A 25982-nucleotide genomic window follows, 5' to 3' on the forward strand; every position below is an offset into this window, starting at 1 on the left:
CTGACCCGATGCAGCCGCAGCCAAGAGAGGGCGCCGCCGACCACTTTTTAAGTCTTAGGAATGACTCGGCCGGGGCGCGAACCCGAACCTCCCAGTCTCAAAGCGGGCGCCTTACCATCTAGGCTACTGAGTATATGCGCAGAGAAAGACTGCAACTCCTTGGCTTGTGCATACAGTAAATTAAATTGGCGTAAACATACCCTTTATCATGCAAAATGCAAAAAGAAAGGCACATGACGCAGCTTTGAAGCTAAAAGCAATCGAGCAGTCCGATAAAGAAGGAACGAGCGTGTTGCCAGCGTGTTTTGGAATAAGGGAGCGTGGGACGACGTCTATATGACGAAGTTTCTTTCCGACACTGAGGAAGACGACTTTGACGGCTTCAGTTCTAAGGAGGAAGATAAGGACGGTTTACCGTGATTTTTACAAGTACGGTATGTTTTTTTTACCAGACCCGTTTACTGTGTTGCGAGCGTGATGCTAGCGTGTTTTGGAATGAGGGTGGGACGACGTCTATATAACAAAGTTGCTTTTTGATGGCTTAAGTTCTAAGGAGGAAGATGAGGACGGATGTTAAATATGGTGAAATGACATCTGAGCCCTTTAATGTTACCTGCGGTGTTCCGCGGGGTTCAGTGCTTGGCCCCCTTCTTTTCAGCATTTACATGCTTCCATTAGGTGATATTATTCGCAAGTACAATATCAGCTTCCACTGCTACGCAGACGACACTCAACTATATCTTCCGTTGGAGGAATCTACCACACTAAACTGTGGAAATTTGGAGGCCTGCCTCATTGAGATAAAAGAGTGGATGTCACTCAATTTCTTGCGTCTTAACTCTGAACAGACCGAAATGTTAGTCATTGGTCCATCTAAATGCCGTGACTTATTCTCAAAAACTGCTGTGAACATTGACAAATGTCACATCACACAGAGTGACTCAGTTAAAAATTTAGGTGTCATATTTGACCCTGATCTATCCTTTGAAATGCATGTAAAGAAAATTACTAGAACCGCTTTCTTCCATCTTCGTAACATTGCTAAAATCCATTCAATACTGTCTCAGTCTGATGCGGAAATTATAATTCATGCATTTGTTACCTCCCGTCTCGATTACTGTAATGCACTACTCTCTGGTCTCCCTAAGTCTAGAATCAAGTCTCTTCAGCTGGTACAAAATGCCGCAGCGAGGCTTTTAACTAGGACAAAAAAGTACGATCACATAACACCGATTTTGGCTAACCTGCATTGGCTCCCAGTTAGCCATACAGTAGATGTGACTTCAAGGTTCTCTTAGTATTGTACAAAATCATACATGGACTTGCTCCCTCTTATCTTTCAGATCTGATTTGCCCCTATGTCCCGGTCCGAAGCCTACGATCTGAGAGTGCCGGTCTTCTGGTGATCCCAAGAGCAAAGAAGTGTTCTGCTGGTTCGAGAGCGTTCTCCATCCGGGCACCGGTGCTGTGGAATGCTCTTCCCCCTGAGATCCGATCTGCAACCTCAGTGGAAATGTTTAAATCTAAACTTAAAACTCACTTCTACTCCATAGCATATGAATAACCTACTCTTCTCGTTGGCTGAAAAATAGTCTGTGTAATATAGTGTAATAATCTGTGAAGCCCTTTGAGACTCTTCGTGATTTAGGGCTATACAAATAAAGATGACTTGACTTGACTAGATGACGGTTTACCGTGATTTTTACAAGTACGGTATGTTTTTTTAACAGATCCGTTTACTGTGTTGCGAGCGTGTTGCTACCTGTCACAGGCACCGTTTGGGATGAAAGTTATTATTATTAAAGCTTTGAAAACTCTCTCGGTGTACCGTCTTTCCTTGTAAATATGTGTAACCATGTATAATATGTATTTGCAACTGTATATTTTTGTAATGTCTTTATTTCAGACACTTATTCTGATATGTTTCCCACGGGCCAATAAAAAAGAAGGGGCGAAAAAAACGCGGGCTGACGGGAAGTGGGGACCGGTAAAGGTGAGTGTTTGTGGACGCGGCAGACAATAGTGGATATACATTCTTGCCACCCTTACCTTTGGAAATATACACTTTTTTCCTTGGATTGCTTTCAACGGGACCCGGACTCTGCAGGTCTGCATCAAACCTTAAGTACGATATCATTTTCCGTTCATTTTGCCGGCCGTGATTTTTAGACTGCGTACTTTTATGAAGGATATTCAGTTTCAATCGCGGGACTTAGTCGGGTTTGGGTTAATTTTGTGTTTGTGTTACATTTTTTTAATGTGGGCGCATGCGGCTTATATACAGGTGGGGCTTGTGTAACTACAAAATCGGTTTTCCTCTTAAAATCTGGTGGGTGCGGCTTATAATCAGGTGCGCTCTATAGTCCGGAATTTACGGTAATCATTTTTCTCTGACCCCTCCCCAGTCATCACAGGTGTGCCCCAAGGCTCTGTGCTGGGGCCTCCCTTTGAATAACCTACCTGCTCCTCCTCTGCCGAATCTAACGTAAATTTAACATTTCACGCCACTGCTTCTCGGATGACACTCCAGCTCCACACTCCCACTCCTCCTTTTTGAAATAAAATCATCGACTTTATAAAATTAAACAGCAATTAAACTGAATTCCTCCTTATTGGCACCAAATAAATCAAGTCTAAAGTTGACACATTCTCTCTCTCCAATCACAGCTCCTCATGCTTTACCTCGCCTCAGGAGAGTTTGGGTCTCATCCTCGACAGTAAACTCTCATTTCCCTCTCATATAAATAACATCAGCAAGTCTTCTTACTTTCACTTTCACTCACACCCTAAACAAACGTGATCCGTGTCCACAGCCTTGTAACCTCCTGCCTAAATAATTGTAACACTCTCCTCTTGGGTCTAGGTCTAAAGCCCAAGCATAAACCTCTGTTGGTCCAGCACTGTTGCTACCAAATTACCCCTGTCCTTCAACAACTCTACTGGCTCCCGATCAACCAAAGAATCACATACATAATCCTTCTCCACACATACGAGGCCACTCATGACCTTGCCCCTTTTTTACTGTTCTTTGTTTTTATGTTTTGTTTCTTTTTCATGTTTTTATTTGTGTTATAATTGATATCACTGTTTTATCTTGTGTGTATAGCGACCTTGGGTCTCTTGAAAGGCGCTTTAAAAAAATGCAACACAAATGGACAATTAAACAAAAGAAAAGAAGTTAAAGTTCCAACTCACCAATGACCTTGCCGATTTAGAGACTTTATAAACATGCGAAAAGGGTGAACAAGGCTTCAGTATGCGTGCGAAAGTCATGTCGAAAGACTGCTGCAAGTTGCCATTAACATGAAACCCATCAAAACCAAGACATGTCAGTCGTTTGGCAGCTGAGTGGGATCAACGGCCTTTACTGCTTCCTACCATTACCTTTCTTCTACTACAATTCTGACAAATGAAAACCAACTGGGAACCTCATTAAAATGCCTGCTATAATAAAAAGCAAACGCTAACTTACATATATGCAACTAGAAAGTTAAGCTCCAGTAATGGGCACAGGGGATTTTTTTTTTCAAACGCCTCATTGATGTGAAGGCCTTTGAGGTTCACCAGCCCTCTTGACAGTCGTTGGGTTATCGCCTTCAAAGGTTTGCATCAAGGGTAGTGAACATTTGAAAGCATGTCAAGAACAAGGACCCTTTGGGGACTTCATCTTCAGGTAGCATAAAATGAAATGCAGCGGCCGAGAGACCACTGCTGCAAATAGCAAGTATCTACAAGTAGTTTGCGCCTCCAATAAACATCTAAATTACCACAATAAGGGAGACTGGCACTCATTTTGTCCAAACTCCTAAAAAAGATAGCTGTACAACCCTACTTTTGTCTATATAAAGTTTCTATTCTCACTTCAACATATTATCTACAGATTTTTAAAAAATATTTTAAACAAGGTAGAAACTCAAAATAACAGAAAACTAGGTATTTTGCTAAAATCTCTAACAATGATCAAGCATTCAGACAGAAGACTTGTGTTAAGTCTATAACAGTTTAAAGTTGTAATTAAATAAACAAATACTCATCTCATCTCATCTCATTAGCCGTACCGCTTATCCTCATTAGGGTCGCGGGGGGGCTGGAGCCCATCCAAGCCATCTCCGGGCAGTGGGCAGGGGACACCCTGAACTGGTTGCCAGCCAATCACAGGGCACACAGGGACACACAACTCATTCGCTCATTCACACCTAGGGACAATTTGGACCGGCCAATTCACCTGAAATGCATGTTTTTGGAATGTGGGAGGAAACCGGAGTGCCCGGAGGAAACCCACGCAAGCACGGGGAGAACATACAAACTCCGCACAGGAAGTCTGGAGCTGGATTTGAACCCACGACAGGTTCCCATGACATGAACTGTGCCGCACAAGCGCTAACCACAAACACAAACAAATACAATATAAATATATTAAAAAATATGAGTTAATAAAAAAACAAAAACAAAGAGCTGACTAAGCAGTCAAATCGAGAGATGGGCACACCAGAGGGATTGGGTTGAATCTATTGAGATAAAAACAAATATATGTATACATATAAACTATGTATAAAGAAATGTATAGGATCTGATAAATAAAACAATGAGCTGACTAAGCAGTAAAACAAGCAGATATGAGTATGCATCCACTTGGCTAACCAGCTTCATGATGCACCAAAAAAGATTGCAATTAATTTAGATAAGGTACTGAAATGTATCTATACTATGTAAACATTTTTTTCTTTCTTTTCTTGATCTGATTTAAGATTTATAATATATTTGAAACAAATCCCAAGCCATTTCAGAAATAACCATTGACTTAAAAAGCCTTAATATAGTTATCAATGGGATTGACACAATGTATGGACCCACATTAAAAATATGGTACTTTACCAAATCCATGCTACATTTCTAAACACACATAATAAACTACATTACAGAAATTAAAAACACTAGATAGACAACTCCAGTATAACCCTTTGTCTCACGCAATCAATGCACAATTTTTAACCCAAAAAGAATCCCTCCCTTATCAAAATATTAATGCAGTTTTACCGTAAGTGCAGTTACAACACAGCCTGAGCACCAAAAGAACCTCCATCATCTCCTTTCCTCAATACATCTTCATGCATACTGCCGCCTTTTCCAGACAGCCGGCAACAGCGTTTTTGTGTGAGTGTGAGTTAGTGTGTGCACTTTCTCAAGCCCCCGCTGCATACACAAGCAGGGAGGAGCAGGATTGATGTCTTAAAGCGGCAAGTCCCTCCAAATGTTATCATGCATGTTCGATACAGACATAAAGACAGCGTTTACCTTCCATTGTGACTGTTGAAGTACAATCTTTCGAGTCTTTAGGACCTTTGACTTTGAGATTCTAGAAGAAAAATGAAATATCAGAATGACTTAAATCTTAACCATAGCAACACTGTATGATCCAGAACAAGTTCTCACTTCTGTAAACATCAACACAGGTTAGAAAAATAATACACTAACAATACACTACCTTGTAATTATTGTCTTCTATTCATCTTGACATTCTTTTTATAAACATTTTCTTATTCATGTCTTTATTTTGTGGGGTCAGTCAGCCCATTTTGTGTTTTTCATTTAAAAGTCACACTTTTATTTATCTAATGAGTTGTCCAAAATCATTGTTCTTTTTCCCCACAATAACCTCTTCTGTCTGTTGGCCAGTCTCAAATATCCCTTTTTCTTTGTCACTCTGCCTTGAAGGCTGGCACATCGGAGTCACCTCTTCACTGTAGAATTTGACACTGGTATTTTATTGGTGCTATTTAACAAAGCTTCTCGTTAATGTCTTAAACTAGAGACGCTAGTGTACTTTTTTACTGGCTTAGTTGTGCAGCAGGGCCTCCCACTTCTCTTTCTACTCCTCTGAAGAGAGCAAGATTTTCAGTTTCTAGGAAGTTTCTCACATGCAATAGCCTTCATTTCTTGAAACAATAGACTGTCGAGTTTCATATGATTTTTGAGGCCCTTTTAAAAAAGTAATCACAATGTGACACTCCAGATCCTCGACTAGCTCAAAGCAAGGTCAGTTTTAAAGCTTCGAACGAGCTAAATTGTTTTCAAATGTGCTAACATAAATATCCAAGGGTTTTCTATTCATACATTGGCCTAATATTGAATTGGAATACTTAGTGCTTGTTGATGGGAATGGTCCTCTAATTACCCATGTAGATATTACATTAAAAACAGTTTAACAGTGTATGCGGTGTGTAGTTTAATACTTTCTTCAATGGAAAACAACTTAGCTTTCCTACAAAAATAAGAACATTTCTAAGCGACCTCAAACATTTTCATGGGAGTATACATACAAAACGTTTATTTTCATCACATACAGGTAACATACGTCTTGTGACCGGGCTCAGTTTGAACCAACCGGTTGTAAATCCATTAGAATGGCGACTTCTAATGCCGAGACAGTATATGGAGACTAAGTGTAGTGGGAGGTAGCTGTGCCGGCTGGCTATCATGGTAGTATGCGTTGCTGGAATGCTACAGGTTGCAGTGGTAGACATTGAATAAAAAAAAAAAAATCAACAAATTAGCATTTGCGGGCCGCTATTGTATGTATGTCGAGTAGTTAGCAAGTTGGATGTTACCTGCACTTACATGTTTCCATGCTGAAACGGTTAAAAAACACACACAGATTTTCAATCAATGGCCCCAAATCATTTGAGGGCCTCATTTTTCAGCAACCTAAAGGGTTTATAAAAATTGAGAACTGTGGACCCCAAAATTGTTTTAAAAACATGTTTGTTTAACATGCCACAATTAGATTTTACACTTTCAGTTCATCCTAACCCCATTTAAAACGACTAACAAAACTGAATAAGGTCCAATTTTTTATTTCCGAAAAAAATGTTTAAGCAATAAAGAAGTACTTGATTATGAGATTTTGGTTTGTTTGATAAATCTGTAATGTAATATTATCACACTTTTAATCTTGATATGCTTTGAGATTTACGATCCGTTTGAAACAAATCTCAAGCCATTTCTGTTGGTATTATACATAATTACACAAAATCATGCATGGACTCTCTCCGTCATAACGTTTGGATTTGATTTACCCCTATGTTCTGCTACGGAGCCTTCGCTCTGAAAATGCTGGTCTACTAGTGATCCCAAGAGCCAAGAAGAGAACCACAGGTTTGAGAGCGCTCTCCATTCGTGCCCCAGTGTTGTGGAAGGCTCTGCCCCGAGATTTGATCTGCAACTTCATTGGAACTGAGGCTTAAAACACACTTCCATTCTATAGCTTATGAATGACCTATATTTCATGTTGACAATATTTGTGTATTATTTGTCATTGCAACATCCGTTGCAGCCTGGTAGTCCTGGAATGGGGATTACCTAATGTGCGATCCCTTCTCAAGGTTTCTTCATTTTCCCCATGTTGAGGTTTTTGAGTTTTCGCTCGCCCTCATGTAGGTCTTAGATCAGGGGATGGTGTAAAAATAGTCTGTAGCTTGCAATAATCTGTGGTCTGTGCAGCCCTTAGAGACTCCGTGAGATTCAGGGCTATTACAAATAAACACGACTTGACTTAATTATGAGTTTTATCTAAAATTGATTAATTATAAGATGCCCACCATCTCTTCCTTTTGAACTCCTTTACTATGTTGTATTTCCATCTATTTTTTTCTAGTCAATTCAACAGAGATTTTTTTATCCACTTTAAAAAAAAGCACATATGCACTATGAAAATGAAAAGATAATGGTATTAATAAGAAAAAAAGGGGAAAGTCTAACACTAACATGGAAAAAATTGCAGACTGGTCATAAGAAAAACATACCTCAGATATCTTCTGGAACTGACTGTTGGCCTGACTGCATTTCTCTGCAGTTTCCAGTGCTACTTTGTAATTGTCCACAAAGGCTTTGTACACTCCAAGTTGGCTGGCCTGGGGCAGATAAAATAAAACACTTAGGCATCTGGCTTTGATTAATAGTGAATGGGAAGAAAAACAATGAGAAAATGGCATCATGCCCTTACTGGGAGGTGGCAAAACACGTTAAAAAATTGCATTGAATGTTACATTATGATTATACCTTGCGGGTTTAACTCATTTACTTCCATTGAAGGCTATACACGTGAAAGTAACTTTTAACAATAATTGCACTAATGAGGTTTTTACATGATATACACTCTGCAGTGCACTTACACTATTTTTGGGATGATAAGGTGCACCAGATTATAAGGCTCACCTTCAAAAATAGTATTTTGTGATTTATTATTTCATATATAAATCACATAGGATTATAAGGCACATGAAATGAAAACTACTTTGATGGCTAAAGTTGATTTCAAAAAAAAAAAACGATTATTATAAAATCTTGTTCCACCTCTAAAATAGATTAGTTCATAAATGGTTACCATATACCTTCATTCGGTTTTTACCATTGGACACCTAAAAAGGGAATTGCATAGGATGCCAGTTTGTTATTTTGATTATTATTTCTCACTTTTGTTCGTTATTTTAACCATTAAGCACTGTTTACAGCAATCTCACTATCAGCCAATAATGTTGCTGTTCTGAAATCACCAGAACCTTTTAGGGCGAATCTGCTTTTGTAACCTAGGAGATTTAATCAAATGAAAAAGTTCAAGTGAGGGCTTTTAGAACAGATTTGGAATTTGCCATTGTGTCTTTTTTCTGCAGTCATCTCTTGGTCTCCTTACAGCTTCAAACTCAATTGATGTCTTCACTCCATATTTTGAGTGTCTGTGAGATAATACACTTATAACTATGCATTTCCAATTTAATTTATCATATTTTTGGCCTATGAGGTGTAACAGATTATAAAGCGCACTAGAAAATTCCTGACAATTTTTTGTTTTTTTAGGTGCGGATTTTGGTTCAGAAAATACTGTCCTGGGAATATTTTTGAGAAGGAGGTTGGAGTATTTCACTAAGCGCACAAGAAATCAGAAATAATTACAAAACTACAATACTAGCTGACAACAACTCAAGTACCGTATTTTCCGCACTATAAGGCGCACCTAAAAGTCTAAAATTTTTTCAAAAGCTGACCATGCGCCTTATAACACAGTGCGCCTTATATATGGCTCAATATTAAATTCGCAAGGTCTCGCAACTACGAGAAACAGCCGCCGACTCCATTTTTCGCGCTGTGCATACTGGGAAATATTAAACAACGATTCTCTTTCATACGTGCATTTGTATAAAAAAAATGGCTCCTGTTAAGAGACACGCGTACAACGCCGAGTTTAAACTCAAGGCGATCAGTCACGCAGCACAACACGGCAATAGAGCGGCAGCGAGAGAGTTAAACATAAATTAATCGATGGTACGGAAGTGGAGAAAGGATTAAGATAAGCTCCGCCAAGTAAGGAAAACTCAACAAAGTTTCCGTGGCAATAAAGCAAGATGGCCAGAGTTAGAGGAGACACTTGAACAGTGGGTTGTTCAACAAAGAGCGGCAAGCAGAAGTGTCAGTACGATAACTATACGTATGAAGGCAACAGCGCTGGCACAGGAACTCAATATTAAAGAATTCAGGGGTGGTCCTACTCGGTGCTTTCGTGTTATGAAAAGATGCAATCTATCCATCCGTACTCGAACTACTGTTTCACAGCAACTGCCAGCTGACTTCGTTTGTTAACAATAAAGTTCGACCTTTTTGAATGTTTTGTTGACATTCCCTTTAGCGTGGCAACATCTAGAGGTTGCATAACGTAACTACATTCTCTACTGTAGTCAAGTCAAGTCACATTTATTTACCGTAAATAGCCCTTAATCACAAAAATGTCTCGAAGGACTGCACAGGATTACAATTACAAAATTGCACAATTACCTGATCTTAAACCAGCATGCACTTATAGCGCCTTATAATGGGGTGCGTCTTATGTATGGCAAAAGTTTTAAAATATATCATTCATTGAAGGTGCGCCTTATAACACGGTGCGCCATATAGTGCGGAAAATACGGTACTACCTGTTGATTCAATGATAAAATACCATATGTCTGGATTCATGTCTAATAATTTGATATTAAAATTGCAAATATTTAATTGTTGGGATGCGGTCTTTTAGCCATCGTGCTGGTTAATAAACTCCAAAACTCATTCCCACCAAAAATGATTTTCCGAAACTTTTCTCAAAAAACTTTGTGTTTGACCCATTTTAACCCAACGGAGCATCGTGAGCTAGAAAAAGTCTATGTCATAGACCATAATGCTTTCCACCATTGAGGCGGTTTGACATGGTATGGATTAGTAAAACTCAGCGTTTGCATTTCCGAGCAGACATTTACATTTTGTATATAGAATGTGTGCAAAGGCTTATCACTTTCCCATAATGCCTCTCTCCTATCTCCCTTTTCCTTCACATTTGCTTGACTCTTCCTTCTCATTAGCAGCCCCCTGCTGGATTTACTGCAAGCTTCTGACGGGCGTTGCATGAATATGCATATTTCCGAAGTCTTGCGGGGAAGACCGACTGCATGCTCTTTTAAGTCTGATTTTTGATCTAATTGAATAGAAGTGAATAACTTTTCTACTTTGATGTCATTCTTTTATCTCCCTCTTAGATTGTATGAAGGAAAAAAGAAGGCTATTGAGTCCAGAGTGACCTTTTGCACCGACTGGAAAGTGCAAGTGTTAAATCATAGATGAGTGTCGTTAAATCAACCTTCCCTTAATTTTCCCAACCATTTTATAACTTAGTTCTAATTAAATCTTTGGCTTTGTTTGCGTCTTTTCTTGTGGGGGGAAAAATTGGAGCAATTGCTGTCTTTTTGTTTTTCAGCTACTCTAATGTTGCTTCCTTGTGCCCCGAGGGCATGCAACTGACAGGTAAAAATGAAAAATGGGCCAATTAACGACTCCGCCATCTGCATGGAGGTCTAGCCACTCAGGCTAAATGTTATACAACGCTACATGATACGTTACCTTCATGCACACAGCCCAGATGGGGCCTGGAGACAACACTAATGGGTGTCACTTGCTGGTATAAATCAAGGCTTTACACTAACTATAAAAGTGCCGTAAAAGTATCACGTATGCAATCCATACAAGCTTCCTTTTACTGATAACAACAGTTTGCATTAAACAAATGTGTGACTGAGTTTTGCTGTATTTACATTATATTTCAAACTTATATATCGTAAACTCCCGACTTTAAGCAGCCACATTTGTCACAAGCTTTTTACCCTGCAGTTTGCAATGATGTAGCTAATTTATGCATTTTTTTCTACTGGCCACCAGGGGTCACCCGAGAAGTAAAGGGAAGAGTGAGAAAGGTGGAATATATGTGTCGAGGAAGATGCATGTTTAATGTATCTTCGCGTTTTGTGCATGAATAAAACTAGCATGTACAGACCTTCATCACGGAAAAGGTGTCAATCAAAGGGGGAGGGCTAACTACCGTATTGAGAATAATTTCATGAAGCTGTTATTTGTAAACGGAATGTGGCGAAATAAATGAATTACAAGAAGCAATGTCCAACGAAACAGACATGTTATAGGCGGATTTTTATCTATCTGATGGCATAATCGTGTATTTTGTAGTAAATATTTTACACTATTGGATTCTATGGATTCCCCTTGATGTAACGAAGCCATTTTCGAGGACATTCAAAGAACACAGTGTACAGACACTATTTGTTTATCAAAAGTTCAGCAGCCCATTGGCGGGCAGTCGGAACATTAAGGGGTTAAGGTCCCGTATATTATGAAAACTTTTTCTGTGTATTGTCTTTCCTTGAAAATATCTCCTGTTTAAATGTGGGCACATGTGGCTTATACTCAGGTGCGACTTATGTATGTACAAATTGTTTTTTCCTTTTAAAATGTACTGGGTGCGGCTTACAATCAGGTGCACACTATAGTATAACAGAAATAAACTCATAAAAATGTTTTTTTGTGATTTGGATTTATTTATGTATTTATTTTAAAGTTGTCAAGAGTTTAATAATACTAGGGCTATTAAATTACGTTTTCATGATTATTTCGTTAGAGATGAGAGACGATTCATATAGCATTCAATACCTTGTTATTACAATCATGGTACATTATATGATTATTGTAAAAAATGTTTGGATTGGAAGGGAATGGGACCAAGATACCCTTTGGCTTTTTCCCGTTAGCCCTTAAATTCTTTCTGTTCTGTCAATTTTTTATCAAAGTTGTTGATTTTGAATTCATTGTAACTTTGTATTTGGTGAACAGTGGGGAAAAATGTCAATCAATTAACAGTTAGTCTAATGAAAGACTAATCTATGAATCAATTTGTCAGTCAAATTAAAATAATACCCCGCGACCCTACTGAGGATAAGCGGTGCAGCTAATGAGATGAGATGAGATTAAAATAATATTTTTATGTCTATAACTTCATTACAAAACAGGGCATTACCGCAAACTGGCTGAAAAATTCAGTTCACATTATATCAAAAAACAAGCAAAATTGTTGATATTTTCGTTGGTAAGATAAATATTTTAATTTTAATATTCAATGTTGATTCAACACAAATATAATAGACCCAGATACCAACTAATATGAAATATATAAAATGTGGAATGTCCAGCATTTGGATCAAATTGTATCTTAAAATTTAGCATTGCAAAATTTAGCATTGTGTATTATTAATTACACACCTGCAATATGCAGTACTTGTATATGTGGAATTTTTACAGTGTAAAATGCAGATTTAAGAATATTGTGCGATTCTGAATAATCTGTTTACCACAAAGACCTAATTATAAATTATTTGTCCAATTTTTTCAGTCTCTCACACGTGCCACTCACCAGTTTCTGGAACAGATGGCCGACTGTGACCATCTCATCCCACTTTCGGATGTTGGGCAGAAGCGCATCGTAGAATTCCTTGTGAATCTCGAAGATGTCCTGAATTTTGTAGAAGATAGTCTCCACCTGCTGAATGGTAAGGACAGGCTGCGAGGTGGTGGCCGTGGCTTTCAAGGGACGCATTGGCTATACAAGGACGACAAAAGGCAGACATCATATAAACAGTAAGTCAGTTTTGAATGAATGGTTGCAAAATCTAAGATTTCCAGTATATCTGAAATCTCAAATTGTAGCCACCGTATAAACGATGAAATGTTAAAACACAAACTGCCACCGACTGCTATACACATCTAGTATACCTTTTAACTGGATTGGAATTGAATGACTTGACAACTTGATTTTTTTTGTGTGATTTACCAGTAGTAAGGCCTCCAGTTGGTTAATGTAGATCTCCTCACTGGCCAAGAAACCAGAGAGCACTAGTTTCTTCATTTCTAGTCCTTTCTCAATGTCTCCCTGTAAGAAAAGACATAAATCCATTTTGTATGATGACATTAACTTACACCATAATACATGTCACTTTAGTGTCATATAAGAGGCTCATTTTCACTGCGTGCGGCACAGTTCTGAGGTCATGAGATCGAACCTCCGGTGTGAAGTTTGCATGTTCTCCCCGTGCTTGCGTGGGTTTTCTGCGGGTACTCCGGTTTGATCCCACATTCCAAAAACATGCATGTCAGGTTAATTGGCCGGTCTAAATTGTCCCTAGGTGTGAATGAGCAAGTGAGTTGTATGTCTCTGTGTGCCCTACGACTGGCTGGCAACCAGTTCAGGGTGTCCCCTGCCCACTGCCCAAGGATGGCTGAGATGGGCTCAAGCACCCCCGCAACCCTATTGAGGATAAGCGGTGCAGATAATAGATACATGTTTGCTTCATGTGCAAATCTTTGAAAGTGGAATCATGCTAGCCATAGCTAAAATTGAAAGTCATAAAGCTATATGACTCTAAAGCTTCACAGAGGCACTCAACGGAGGACAAAGATCAGGAAATTGTTCACAAAATATGTTTAAACATTAACATATTTGAATCCATTCAACCATATCAGTGTATGTACCAGTGATAATAAAAGTAGTTGATCGTGGATGTTGCCATTTTAAGACGAACAATATATGTTATTAGATGTAAATTTTATATATATATATATATATATATATATATATATATACAAATACTGTATATGTGAACTGACTTGATTGGCATAGAAATCAACGGTGTAAAACATTCTATGCAATAAGATTAGACATGGCACTCCCGGGTAAACATGTAATAGAGACATGTAATAAAAAGAACAATAAGATAAAATATTATCAGGATAAAAAGGTAAAAATATTTACAAAGGAGTGCTTAGCGACTGGGTTAAGTTATAATAATAGTGCAAAGAAAGTTCATCATAACAGTAGTGCAATGAAAGTAGAGCAATAACATTTAGTAGCAACAAAAATCTGCAAATAAGTCGCAAGATATAAACAGGGTGTTACAAAAACATTGATATCCTTTGAATATTTATATATGATTATAATAAATATATTTATTTCCCTGTACTAACCCATGAGCAGAGAATATGTATGTTCAAAGAAAAAAAATAGTAATAAACATTTGGGAAATAATTCACATAATACACATGCTTTTTAATTTTCATTCAGATTTGAAAGAATATTATATTATTATTTCTAAATTAAATTTGCCTCAATCATGTACTTTCTTTGATATTTACATTACAAAAAATATACATTTTCTTGGAACAGGGTGCATTTTACTTTATTATTTTATGAAATATATTCATTAGCAGAGTCAAGCTAAACACATTGGTAGTGTCAACCCAGCATTCGGAAAAAATCTTGATTTGGACAGCTCTAAAGGCATCACTGGTGGTTTTAGAAAATGAGAACTAACTTGTCAAGAGTTTTCCACGGAAAATCTTGACAAATGTGTTGTGTTTTACTTTTGTTAAAGCGGGAAATAAAGCCCCCAGCCGTAGCTTGGATCTCATCAAGTGCTATGAACGTGTTGCGTTTCCTAGTAAGAGTCCAAATGTGTTATCACATTATCCACAACACGTCTCTGCATGGACAAAAAGTGACCTCTTCCATAATGCCTCAAATTGAATCTGACGTGCAAAGTTCACTCCTTGGGCGACAAGAATCAGAAAAGACAGGAAGTGTGGTGTTTTTGCCACCCTGACAGAAGGATCACTTTCAATCAACCTTACAAAGAGAGCCACTGTGTGGTAAGGAGGCAGAGGCAAGAAATACATATGTGCATTTCCAATAGGACTTTCTCCTCTTATAGGCCCTTTTTCCAGTGACGCGTTTCACATCAGCCTCTTAAAAAAGAAGCTGCGAGGTGGCATGTGCTGCTGTGCCTCCTAGACCACACTCAGACGTCACAAGCACACACATGCTGTGTACTTGTTAGTTTCCAGCAACCTCAGTAAAGATCGCAACAGAAATGTCTGGGAAGCATGCGTGTATGTGTTTCCCCTGCAGTCAGCCTTCTCCTCACCTTGAACTGCCTGTGCAACGGTGTGATGGGCTCCAGTTCCCCATCTCCATATTCAAACAGCTCCTCATCTAGCACCCTGTCCAGATAGCCCAGCACCTCCTCCTCTTCCTCCTCCATGTTTCTCTCCCTGATCCTGAGCTTCTTTCCTTCTTTAAGCCCGTGTTTGCCTTCAACAGGGCCTGTTCAGGCACATCGGTTGTGCTCACTCCCGAGATCGTCAAGCGAAAAAAAGCGAGTAGCCCCGCCTTACCGGCACCGCCTCCTTCCTCTGCCGGGCTTCCTGGTGTGCATGTGTGAAGACTGCCCTGCCCATAATATAAAAGCCCCCCTTCACAGCATAACCCACCACTTCCTTGATGGCAGCAGAGGTGCTTGTTTAAACTCCTGCTTTACTTATAACTAAAATCCACTTCCTCATTGTGTGTTACCACATATCACTCGCCTTGTTACTAGCAGTGTTGTGTGTAACGCTTAACAAAGTAACACATTCCTGGGACGTAATTACTTTTCTCTGTAACAAGTACTGCAACTCATTGTTTACTCATTCAACGCCAGACGTTTCTCTCAAATGGGAACACACGATTCCAGCCAATTTTTGCCATTTTACCAATTTTTAAAGGCCAACAGAAAACTCAATTATGTAGCTATATAAGCATAGGACATATCAAAGGAAAGTGTTAACTCTCATCTTTTATCAGAAATGTTTTACTAGCTTTTTTTACTAGTTGAACATTGCTAAGTTTCTTAAAAATACTCGTTTTCAAGAAAACTTTTGAGAAAGGATGCATTTCAAGCAGAACTTTAACTTTGCTGCCTTTTTTTGGATTTGTGATACCTTCAATCACACGATTCTGGTCAACATGGCTTTCGCATCTCTGTGGACATGCACAAATCATCATGCCTTTCTGCCCGACGATGACAATGCGACTTTGTCATCTTATTTAAAAGGAAAAAAGCTTTGTTTAAGTGTCAACTGTCTCTACTTATCCGTATCTTCGCTACTCGACCACACTGTTTCACTACTCATACTTGCCATATGGGGCCGCCGACACACTCCTGATTGCTGGATACAGGAGGCAACACTTAGAAGTGGCGGCTTCCTCAAATTTGTGGACAAAGATCTGATCAAAGCCACTCCTGCCATGTAATTGTGACTTTTCATGCTGAAATAATTCTGGGAGGCTTGATTCTTACCAATGAGCTGAGCTAAACCCTTTCTAACAGTTTTTAAAATAAAACAAAATAATAATAATGTGTGGGCAGCACGGCGGCGCAGTGGTTAGCGCTTGTGCGGCACAGTTCATGTCATGGGAACCTGTCGTGGGTTCAAATCCAGCTCCAGACTTCCTGTGCGGAGTTTGTATGTTCTCCCCGTGCTTGCGTGGGTTTCCTCCGGGCACTCCGGTTTCCTCCCACGTTCCAAAAACATGCATTTCAGGTGAATTGGCCGGTCCAAATTGTCCATAGGTGTGAATGAGCGAATGAGTTGTCTGTCCCTGTGTGCCCTGCGATTGGCTGGCAACCAGTTCAGGGTGTCCCCTGCCCACTGCCCGGAGATGGCTGGGATGGGCTCCAGCCCCCCCGCGACCCTAATGAGGATAAGCGATACGGCTAATGAGATGAGATGAGATGAGATAATAATAATGTATGTTTTGGCACTCAGGGTCAATGCTTCTAAAAACGTATTCGTACGATATGGCATTGAATGAGTTATTAAAAATTTGTCACTAAAACATATTACAACATAAGAGTTACTACGCTACTTATTAGAAACAGTGAACAACCATGCCATCTAATCGGTACCTGTTCCCCTTTCGCTAAGGATGGATTAACAAAAACAGTCCTCCAGCATCACACCACTTACCACATTTTGAGAGAGGAGTTGGCATATTTATATAGACCTACAAAGTACAACTAAATATGCACCGTCTCAAGCACAGGTAAAAAGAATTTCTCCCTGATAAGGTGCTCTCTACAATATATACAGTACTCGCATCTAAGCTGTATTTAGAACTATTATATAAAATACAGAAATCAGGAAGTCAGCTTGAATGCAAAGGTTTGGTTGTGTGTCGTCACCATTAGCGGATGTTAGGTAGCGTGTGGGGGTGGGCGTGGCTTATACAGGAACAACAAATCAATGGTAAATCAATGGAGCAAACGTAAGCACAGATCTTACTGTAAACGTGTTCTATTTATTTGTAAAAATATTTAGGCTATGCATATAAAAAAAAAAACGTTGTGGCCCGTACTCAGAAATGAAAGAGGAAATCGACGAGTGGTTTGAAGCCCATAGACAAAATGGATATGAAGTGTCTCGTTTCTGTGTTCATTTGCAGGGTCACAAGATTACGCGAGAAATATGAAGGCTTATCTGTTCACATGTTGCTGTACAAATTTGTTTTTATTAATTTTATCGTGGGGCTATTTTTGAGCAGTATTAGGTGGTTGTCTTTAATGCGAGTATATACGGCAATTTGGAACTAGATAGTTACTTACAGAGTAACGTGCTACTTGTGGGTGTCAGAATTCTGGTACAGTATAAGGTTGTCTTGGTCAAATGTTGAGATAAGGGCTGATAATGTGGAGCAACATACTGTCATTCTAGTATTGCAATAGATCAATAGGTATTGTTTAAAAATCAGCAAGTGCATTTAGCAGAAGCGCTCACTCTGCACTTCGCCCTAGATAGGAAGTGACATCACCTATTGGTCTGCAGGCTCCGATACAGATTAGTTTCTGCCCTCTTCGACCTAAATATTCGTCGTTTTTTGTTCTGATGGCCCCGAACCTCTTTTGAAGTGTATTTATGTAATCTTTTGTTACAATCACTAATGCTTATTTTTCCCATTTTGACTTGTTTTTGCACGAGCTGTTTGTTAGCATAAAGTGGAACTTTGCATTTGGTGCTACTTGTTCACTTATTAGAGATGCAGGGTCAGGATTAACTAGTTCCCAATGACCTGCTATCAAATGTATTACCTCTGAGGTTGTAAAAAAACACTCCACCAATTAGATATGCAGTACAAAGTCAGTGAGAAATTGAGAATATCTGTGACTTTAACATTTAGACTTAGAAATTAAACAAATATGGTTTGCCATCATCTGGAGCCCACTTCATTGCCTGAGTTTTGTAGATGGTAAGCTTGTCGTTGTTGGCAATTGTATTTTTTTTGCTTAATTTCAGTTATTACTTATGTTTATTGTTGATGTTGACTGAATATTGTCTGTTGATGCCACTGCAACATACATTACAGCATTTGAGATTAAAATGAATAGCCGAGATGGCAAAAGATTGCTAAATTTGCATACAGCCTCGTCTTCTTAATCACATATACCCAAAGAGACCCAACAGGAATACAATTATCCACGTGTAAACTCCAATTTGAATATTACTTTTACTGTGCTATTTTTGTTGTTGTAGTTTTTTTTAACATTTGTGCACAATTAAAACATAATAATGCAATTATTTTTTCACCATTTCTGGAACGAAACACAACTATTCAACTAATATATCTGTATTGACCAGTTATAACTAGACCTGCTTTTACCAAAGCATGCCACTAGAGGGAACCAAACATTTTTAAACAAGCTCAAATCATTTTTTCCTCACAATTGTTATTTTTGAACCTTGTATGGTTATAGGAAAAAAATAACATAAAACCTATTTTCACCATAACAGAAAGGACTTTTTTAAGTGTCAAGTGCATATAAAGGGACATAAGGATTTGAGTAAATCAAAACACAAAAGAAGATATCAATCCTAATTATTCACAAATTAAAATTTTAGAAGGCTAACGAGGTTTTTGCAAAAATATTCACACCTGCACACATGTGGCATTTTGAATAACATCATGAAACGCGATCATGCTGTGTGGGAGGGACTGTCAAGTGCAACAGGGTCAACATGAGTTCCGCTGAACCACCAGACAGAATGACCTGCAAACAGCGACCTGCAAACAGCTGACCTACTGGTGTGACAAAAGGCCAGCTAATTATAGCAGCACAATGGGCACATGCTATTGTGTGCCAGGGAAAACCTTTAGTAAAAGGACTCCTGAAGTGTTTCCAGTTACGACCAATGAAATGGCAAAAATAAATCAAAACAAGGAAATGTAAAATGTATAAATTAGTATTCATTAAATAAAATCCTTGGGTAATATCGTGCTTCAGATTTCTCAAGCCATGTAAGCCTCGTTAAATTTTTCTTTTAATTAATATTAAATATGTTCCCTCATTTTATATAACATATTTCTTTGTATACTGTATACCAGAAAGCCCACAATATTCTGTTGTGCAATTAAATGAGAAATGTGTTGCATTCTGAATTCATAAAAAGTCATTTGAAATATTGCAATCCATTTTTTATTTTAATATTGCTGATTATGGCTTAACAGCAGTGGTCCCCAAATTATGGGCCAAGGGCCCGGTATGGCCCACCTCAACATTTGGTCCGGCCCTCTGTACAATACCAGAGAGCATTTTGACACGCATTTTTTAACCCTAAAAAAGAAGGCTATGTCTAGGTGCACGTTTTTGGTTGTAACAGGATTGGAATCTGGGAGGCGACGGTGAGAACGGAAAACTCTTCCTACGGGACTATCAGTGATATGGATAACATGAAAAGGCATTAAGTTTTAATCTTACTATCTTTAGCCACAGTACCAGGAAAGAATTTAGTTGTGGACTTCACATATGACAATGACAATAAATTATATTTTATTATTATATTGTAACATGTAAAACCCACAACAGAATCTCTCTCGCCTTTGCCTTTTCGCGAGTCATCCACAGAACTGGCGGTCCAGTGCTCTGACAAAAAAGCTGATCTTGGACTTTTTACAGGGATCAGAATGGAGATTTTCATTTTCAGCTGAAATAGCCAGCGTCCAGGAATAAACCAGGGCGGAGCCCCCCCCCCCCACCCCCCAAAAAAAACCTGGGTTTTAGGCAATTTACTTGTCCAAAACCATGCTTATATTTATCATTTAAGTAACATTTTTAGAAGATTAAAATAATTTGCCCACATAACTGATTTTTTTGTAAATACTGCAAGATAAGTTCAAATGCAGTTCAGTCCCTGCAGCTTGTGCGACAATGCGGCCAATTTTTCTAACGGCCGCCAGGGTGCGCCAGAGCAATAAAGGAAAGAGTGAGACAGTCGGATTTTGAATTTGTTTGCTACGCAAGAGAAAAAGTGAAAAAGTCGGACTGCCTTTGGGGTTCAAAAACAGCGGATCCGCGGAAAATTCTGATCCCTGTTTTTAAGACTTTGCACGCAAAACACAACTATTATATTTCATGGACTTGTGTTATTTGGTTATTATTCATTTCATAAATAGTGTTATTATTTATTTTCCTATTTTTGTTTCTGTGACGAGTCCTTAAGGGTCCATTTAATAGTGTCTTTCCGGAAAACACAATTTTTTTTACATTCAGGCACTCCTGCAATCATCACAATTTTTGTCAAACTGAGCCAAACCCCTGGTCAGAAAAGGAAAAGGTTTAGGGACCCCTAGTTTACAGCATACTCTTAGACCTGTTCCTGATATCCTAACATTTGAGTAGGAATATTTGAGTTTTCACCATAAACAGGAATATTTAAAGAGTATAATATTTGCATGTCTCATGTCTCAATTTATTTGTAACAAAACCAAAACGTTTTACATTTTTGTTTTTAAATTTATTTCCTAAAAACAAAGAACTTTATCACACTATTCACATTTTCTGAGACAGTCCTGTAGTCTACCAAATCCAAATGCCTTTCCACACCAAATGGCAATTTGGCGCTTGTGGCCTAAATCCCCATCTGGATACTGGTAATTTCCTGCCAATCTGAAAACGCCACCTGCAACTAATGTGCTACAGGCACTCACGATAATGTGGCTAAACGCTAACAATTACAGAAGGTCAATGTCCTGCGCGTCGCCTTAGGAAAGAAAAAGACTGACAACCCGCAAGAGACAGACGGCAGAGTTGGATGTGTGAACATTTTCCACCCTCTTTCTATTTATTCCATTTGTTTGTGACAACATGTCAAGTGTGTGTACTCTCCTACCCCAGGAAGAAGACCCTCGGGCAGAGTGGGGGAGACCATTACTCCGTCTGGTCCTTGGGGTGTGCACAGCTGGGGAGACATGGTGGGGGACTCATCTATGTAGGGCAGTGTCTCCGAGCCATCTTGAGATTTGCCGTCGTCTGCGACGTCTCCTTCGTAACCATCTGTATTGTAGTTAAAATCTGTCAGAAAAAAGTAACAGAGCTTTGTTTTTTTTCCCACTGAAGATGAGACAACTCTCGCGAGCAGAGTAGGAAGTAAACGTGCAAAAGAAAGACATTTTAACAGCTATAAATGTTGTTGGTTGGCATCTTTAGTCAGTGTTTAGACCAGGGGTGGCCAACCCGGTCCTCAAGAGCCGCATGTCCTGCATGTTTTTGGAGTTTCTCTGTTCAAATACAGGTGATCCCAATCACCTGGGTCATTATTAAGCTCCTGCACAGCTTGCAAACAATCTTGAAATTTGCATCACCTGAGAAACCTCCAAAACATGCAGGACATGCGGCTCTTGAGGACCGGGTTGGCCACCCCTGGTTTAGACTAACGCGTTACAAAGGAACGTGTTCCTGGAACGCAATTACCTTTCCATGTAACAGGTACTGTAACACCTTGTTAATCAAATGTAGTAACTCAAAAAAACAATGCAATGCATTACTCATATTGTCACATACAACCCTCAATCAGCTAGCATCAATGGGTGGTGGGTGTGTTTGTATCTACCTACAAAGTACAGCTGAATACAGTTATAGTAGTGCTGTCTTAAGCAAAGCGTATGAGAACACTGAATTTTTCTCTAAGTCGATATCCCTACTGTATATACTGGCAACTAAGCGGAATTTACAACTGCAAAATAAAATACTGAAATCAGGGGCTCAACTTAAATGTGCATATTTGGTTGTGGGATACCAGTAGTGAATGGTAGGCAGTGCGTGGGGAGGGCATCGTGGCTCATAAAAGCACAACAAACCAACGGGAAATCAATGGGGCAAACGTAAGCGAAGAATTAACGGTAGAATTGTACAGAATTTTGGTCTTTTCATCTGTAGAATTATTTTCGCAATAAATTATGGCTGAAGAAAAAAAGAAATCGACTTGGACAGTACCCAAAAATGGAGAAGTACATGTCCAAGTAGTGTAGAGCTCAGAAACATAGTTTGCAAAGTTTGTTGCAAGCTCTCAAGATTGCACAAGCCAAGAAATATAGATAAAAAAAACATTTCTTCATGTGCCTATTTTAGGGGGTTGGCTTATATAAAAGTATACAAGGTAATTTGTAACTAGCTAGTTACTTTCGGAGTACCACGCTACTTTTTGGCGTCAGTGATCTGGGAGGTAAGTGTGTTACAATATAAATGAAAAGAGTAGTCACTTATGACTGTTTTTCAGTAGCACAACCAACACTATCTGCAGTTGTGCACGACACTGCTACTTTATTGCCGTTCAGAGCTTACTGTAAATCAATACAATATTGCTGCAGTCACTGTTTTGTTTTGCTATTCAGAGTGCTCAGTGGCAAAACATCATACCACAGCAAAAGGACTCACGATGAAACTCAAAAAATAATATGGCATGCATATACAAGACTATTTTGTGTTTGACAAAATACATCTCATCAAGTGAGTGATGGTCCTAAAACAAAGACAAAAATAGCCATTTGCCAAAAGGCAACCTTAACAAATAAAGATTTTTTTAAGGGTGGTGCATCATCACAAACTCCGACTCGCTGAGCTCTGCTGTCTTGCTCAGCAACTTTCTTTAAGGAGGACAAAGAGGATGTCACATGCTGCAGCCTGCCAACACTATGTAAGAGCATCCCTGACAAATCGCAATACAGCTAGGTTTCAAAACACAAAACACAATCACTGACGCGCCGCCACCGTGCATGACTACCGTCACTGTTCTATTCTCTGAGATTTTTGAATCGAGTTGAGGAGTTTCCACTGATTAGCGCTGATTCCTGCAAATGCAGTAGAACCTGTTGTTGCCCGTCGTACTTCGGTCGTCATAACAGCTATAAATGTTGTTGGTTGGCATCTTTAGTCAGTGTTTAGACTAACGCGTTACAAAATATAGGGATATTACAAACATTCTGGTCTATATTGTCTATATTGTTGAACAGAATCGATGAAAGGAAACAAACTTTCATATTTAAACTTTGATGTTCCAAATTTGACTTTGTATTCCACTTTTGCTATGTTTATTTCCACTAAAGCAGACTTGTGAAACAGCAGGTGTGCGAATCGAGGAAAACAGAGTTACTGTATTTGTGTATGTATGAACCCGCACTCATTTGTTTTCATTAAAAAAATGGATATGATTTGTTTCACATTTTCTGAGCTCAACTAAGCATTTAGTTGACAAATTATGAATATGTGCAGTCCCGATTAAACTAATTCATTGACATTGTAAACTATGAATATGACACCGAGATAAAATCTACAATTGAGTTATGTAGTATCCTTTAAAGATCAAGTCTTCATTAGATACACCAAAGAGTTGTTTCCCTCGTTGTGCTTTTCTGCAGAACAAATTTCTGTCTCATCCATTCTCTAACATTTGTATCTGGTACCGTAAAAAAATTGTTTTAGTGATAATCAGATAAAATTGAATGCCTTTTCATATGTCAATAAAATCACTGGTGATCAAGAGGTTAAGACTCAGCAACTCACTGCTGCGACCCGGGTTTGCTTCCTGTTGCATCCATTATTTTACAATGGTGGTCAAGGATATTTTCGACTAATCTATCAATCATTGTGTATTATGTGCACCCAAACTTTAAGTAAAAAAAGAAATGTGCGTTATAAAGGAACAAATACACTTATATCATATTCATGGTTGATAGTCATCATAACTGGCAGCACATTGAAACATTAGTTAGCAATCAAGCTCACATTTTGTATCTCTGCTTCAGCCTTCATGTGTGGAGTTTGCTGTTCTTCCCGCACTTGCATTCGTGGATTTCTTGCATATTCCAATATGCACGCGCTAAGATGAGTGAAATAGATCTAAATCGTTGGGTGGCTCAAGTTTGCCTATAATTTGGGCGCATTCATAAGAGCATAAGTAAAAATATATCTACATCACAAAGCCTAAAAGCATCACTCTTTGTTGCATCATCACACATGTATCCTGGCTTTAGCCAATCAAAGACCGTGAAGGGCGGGACCCTTTTCTGATTAGCTGTCGATAAAAAAATAATTTGGGGTTGAGTGCACTTATGCAAAATGTCACCATTGTCCTCATATTGGTCTTCAAATGAAATACTTGTGTTTCTGTTTTTGGAAGGTTGCAACCCAGTTCACAAAATTTAGAAACATTAAATTAAATAATTTACTACCAAATCATAGGAATACAATACATGATCAGTATTGGCCATATCCAATATTAATAAAATAAAACTGATTTTATTAAATTTATTTCAACGTCGCAGAAATTAGTGCTGGAGTTCATTAGTTTTATGCACTGGAAACGGATAGCCCAAAATATAGGGATATTACAAACATTCTGGTCTATGCTGTTGAACAGAATCGATGTAAGGATACAAACTTTCAAATTTAAACTTTGATGTTCCAAATTTGACTTTGTTATTCCACTTTTGCGATGTTTATTTCCACTAAAGCAGACTTGTGAAACAGTAGGTGTGCGAATCGAGGAAAACTCTCATTCATAAAGTGGAGGACAAACAGCCGTGGGCCATATTAGCATCACATGTTGCAGGCCACTTGCCCCAAGAGACATCTCAGCACTAATCAATCCGATTTAGGTAGCTATAGCGATCAATACAATGGCACTTGAGTACAAGTTCCATTCACAAAAAAACCACCACCAGGAACACGACTAGAACACTGGCAACAATTTGTATTTCTTCTGCTCCTAGTAAAAACATTATTGAAGCAAAAATATATTTATTTGAAATTGCATCCTAATTGACCCCATTCACTTTCATAGATCGCTGTCAAAGTACTGGTACATTGGAATGTTGGGGGGAGTTTGGTATCAACATTAGATACATTTACAAGCAGGAAATATTCAGATTGAAATTACATTAAAATTAGACTATTGTCAAGATTCCGGTTATGTAAAACCATGCAAAAGCACTCTAGGCCTGAAATTTGTCATAATGCAGCTGTAAATAGTCTGATTTAAATGGTTGGTTTAGTCATGAAATTTCAGATTTTTCAAGTATGCATACCTAATGGAATGATGCAATGTTGGCTAACTATCTGTAAAAGCCTTGTGCTTATTGGTTGATCACTAAGACATTTTTATTTTGTTTTCTCTTATCACAGTAAAAAAGGACACGGTTCGATCCATCCATTCGTAGCGTAATCCCACGCTTCTGCCAATCTATGTACGAGCACAATTTGTAAACAGAGACTCTACCCTGAGCACACTTTTAGAACAGGGAGGAAACGAACACAGTTCTTTATTCAGTGTGTTGAGTGACATGAATGAAATAATTCTTTAAAATAATGTCAAAGGTTCAATATAGAAACAACGTCTATTTACATAATCAAGATGTTAATGCTTGCCCCTTGCAATTAGATTATTTGCAAACGCCATGAATACTGCAATATACATTTGTC

The 25982-nt window shown here is 38.6% G+C and overlaps 1 protein-coding gene across 4 annotated transcripts in view; it reads right to left on the reverse strand.

Annotated features, from left to right (window-relative positions):
• abr (ABR activator of RhoGEF and GTPase) overlaps positions 1–25982 on the reverse strand; it is a 145851-nt gene that overhangs the window by 77446 nt on the left and 42423 nt on the right. For 2 of the 4 annotated variants that reach the window (XM_088320481.1, XM_088320483.1), the window contains exons 2-6: positions 21397–21578; positions 13193–13291; positions 12776–12961; positions 7803–7910; positions 5296–5356 (exon numbers count right to left, since the gene is read on the reverse strand). In XM_088320481.1, coding sequence (XP_088176607.1) covers positions 5296–5356; positions 7803–7910; positions 12776–12961; positions 13193–13291; positions 21397–21578 — 636 coding nt within the window. Of the gene's footprint in view, positions 1–5295; positions 5357–7802; positions 7911–12775; positions 12962–13192; positions 13292–15338; positions 15471–21396; positions 21579–25982 lie in introns of those variants that run through there. The other 2 variants (XM_088320482.1, XM_088320485.1) reach the window with 2 other exon arrangements.

This window comes from Urocampus carinirostris, chromosome 17 (assembly GCF_059441175.1).
Source record: "Urocampus carinirostris isolate Australia breed hairy pipefish chromosome 17, RoL_Ucar_1.0, whole genome shotgun sequence".
Taxonomy (NCBI): domain Eukaryota; kingdom Metazoa; phylum Chordata; class Actinopteri; order Syngnathiformes; family Syngnathidae; genus Urocampus; species Urocampus carinirostris.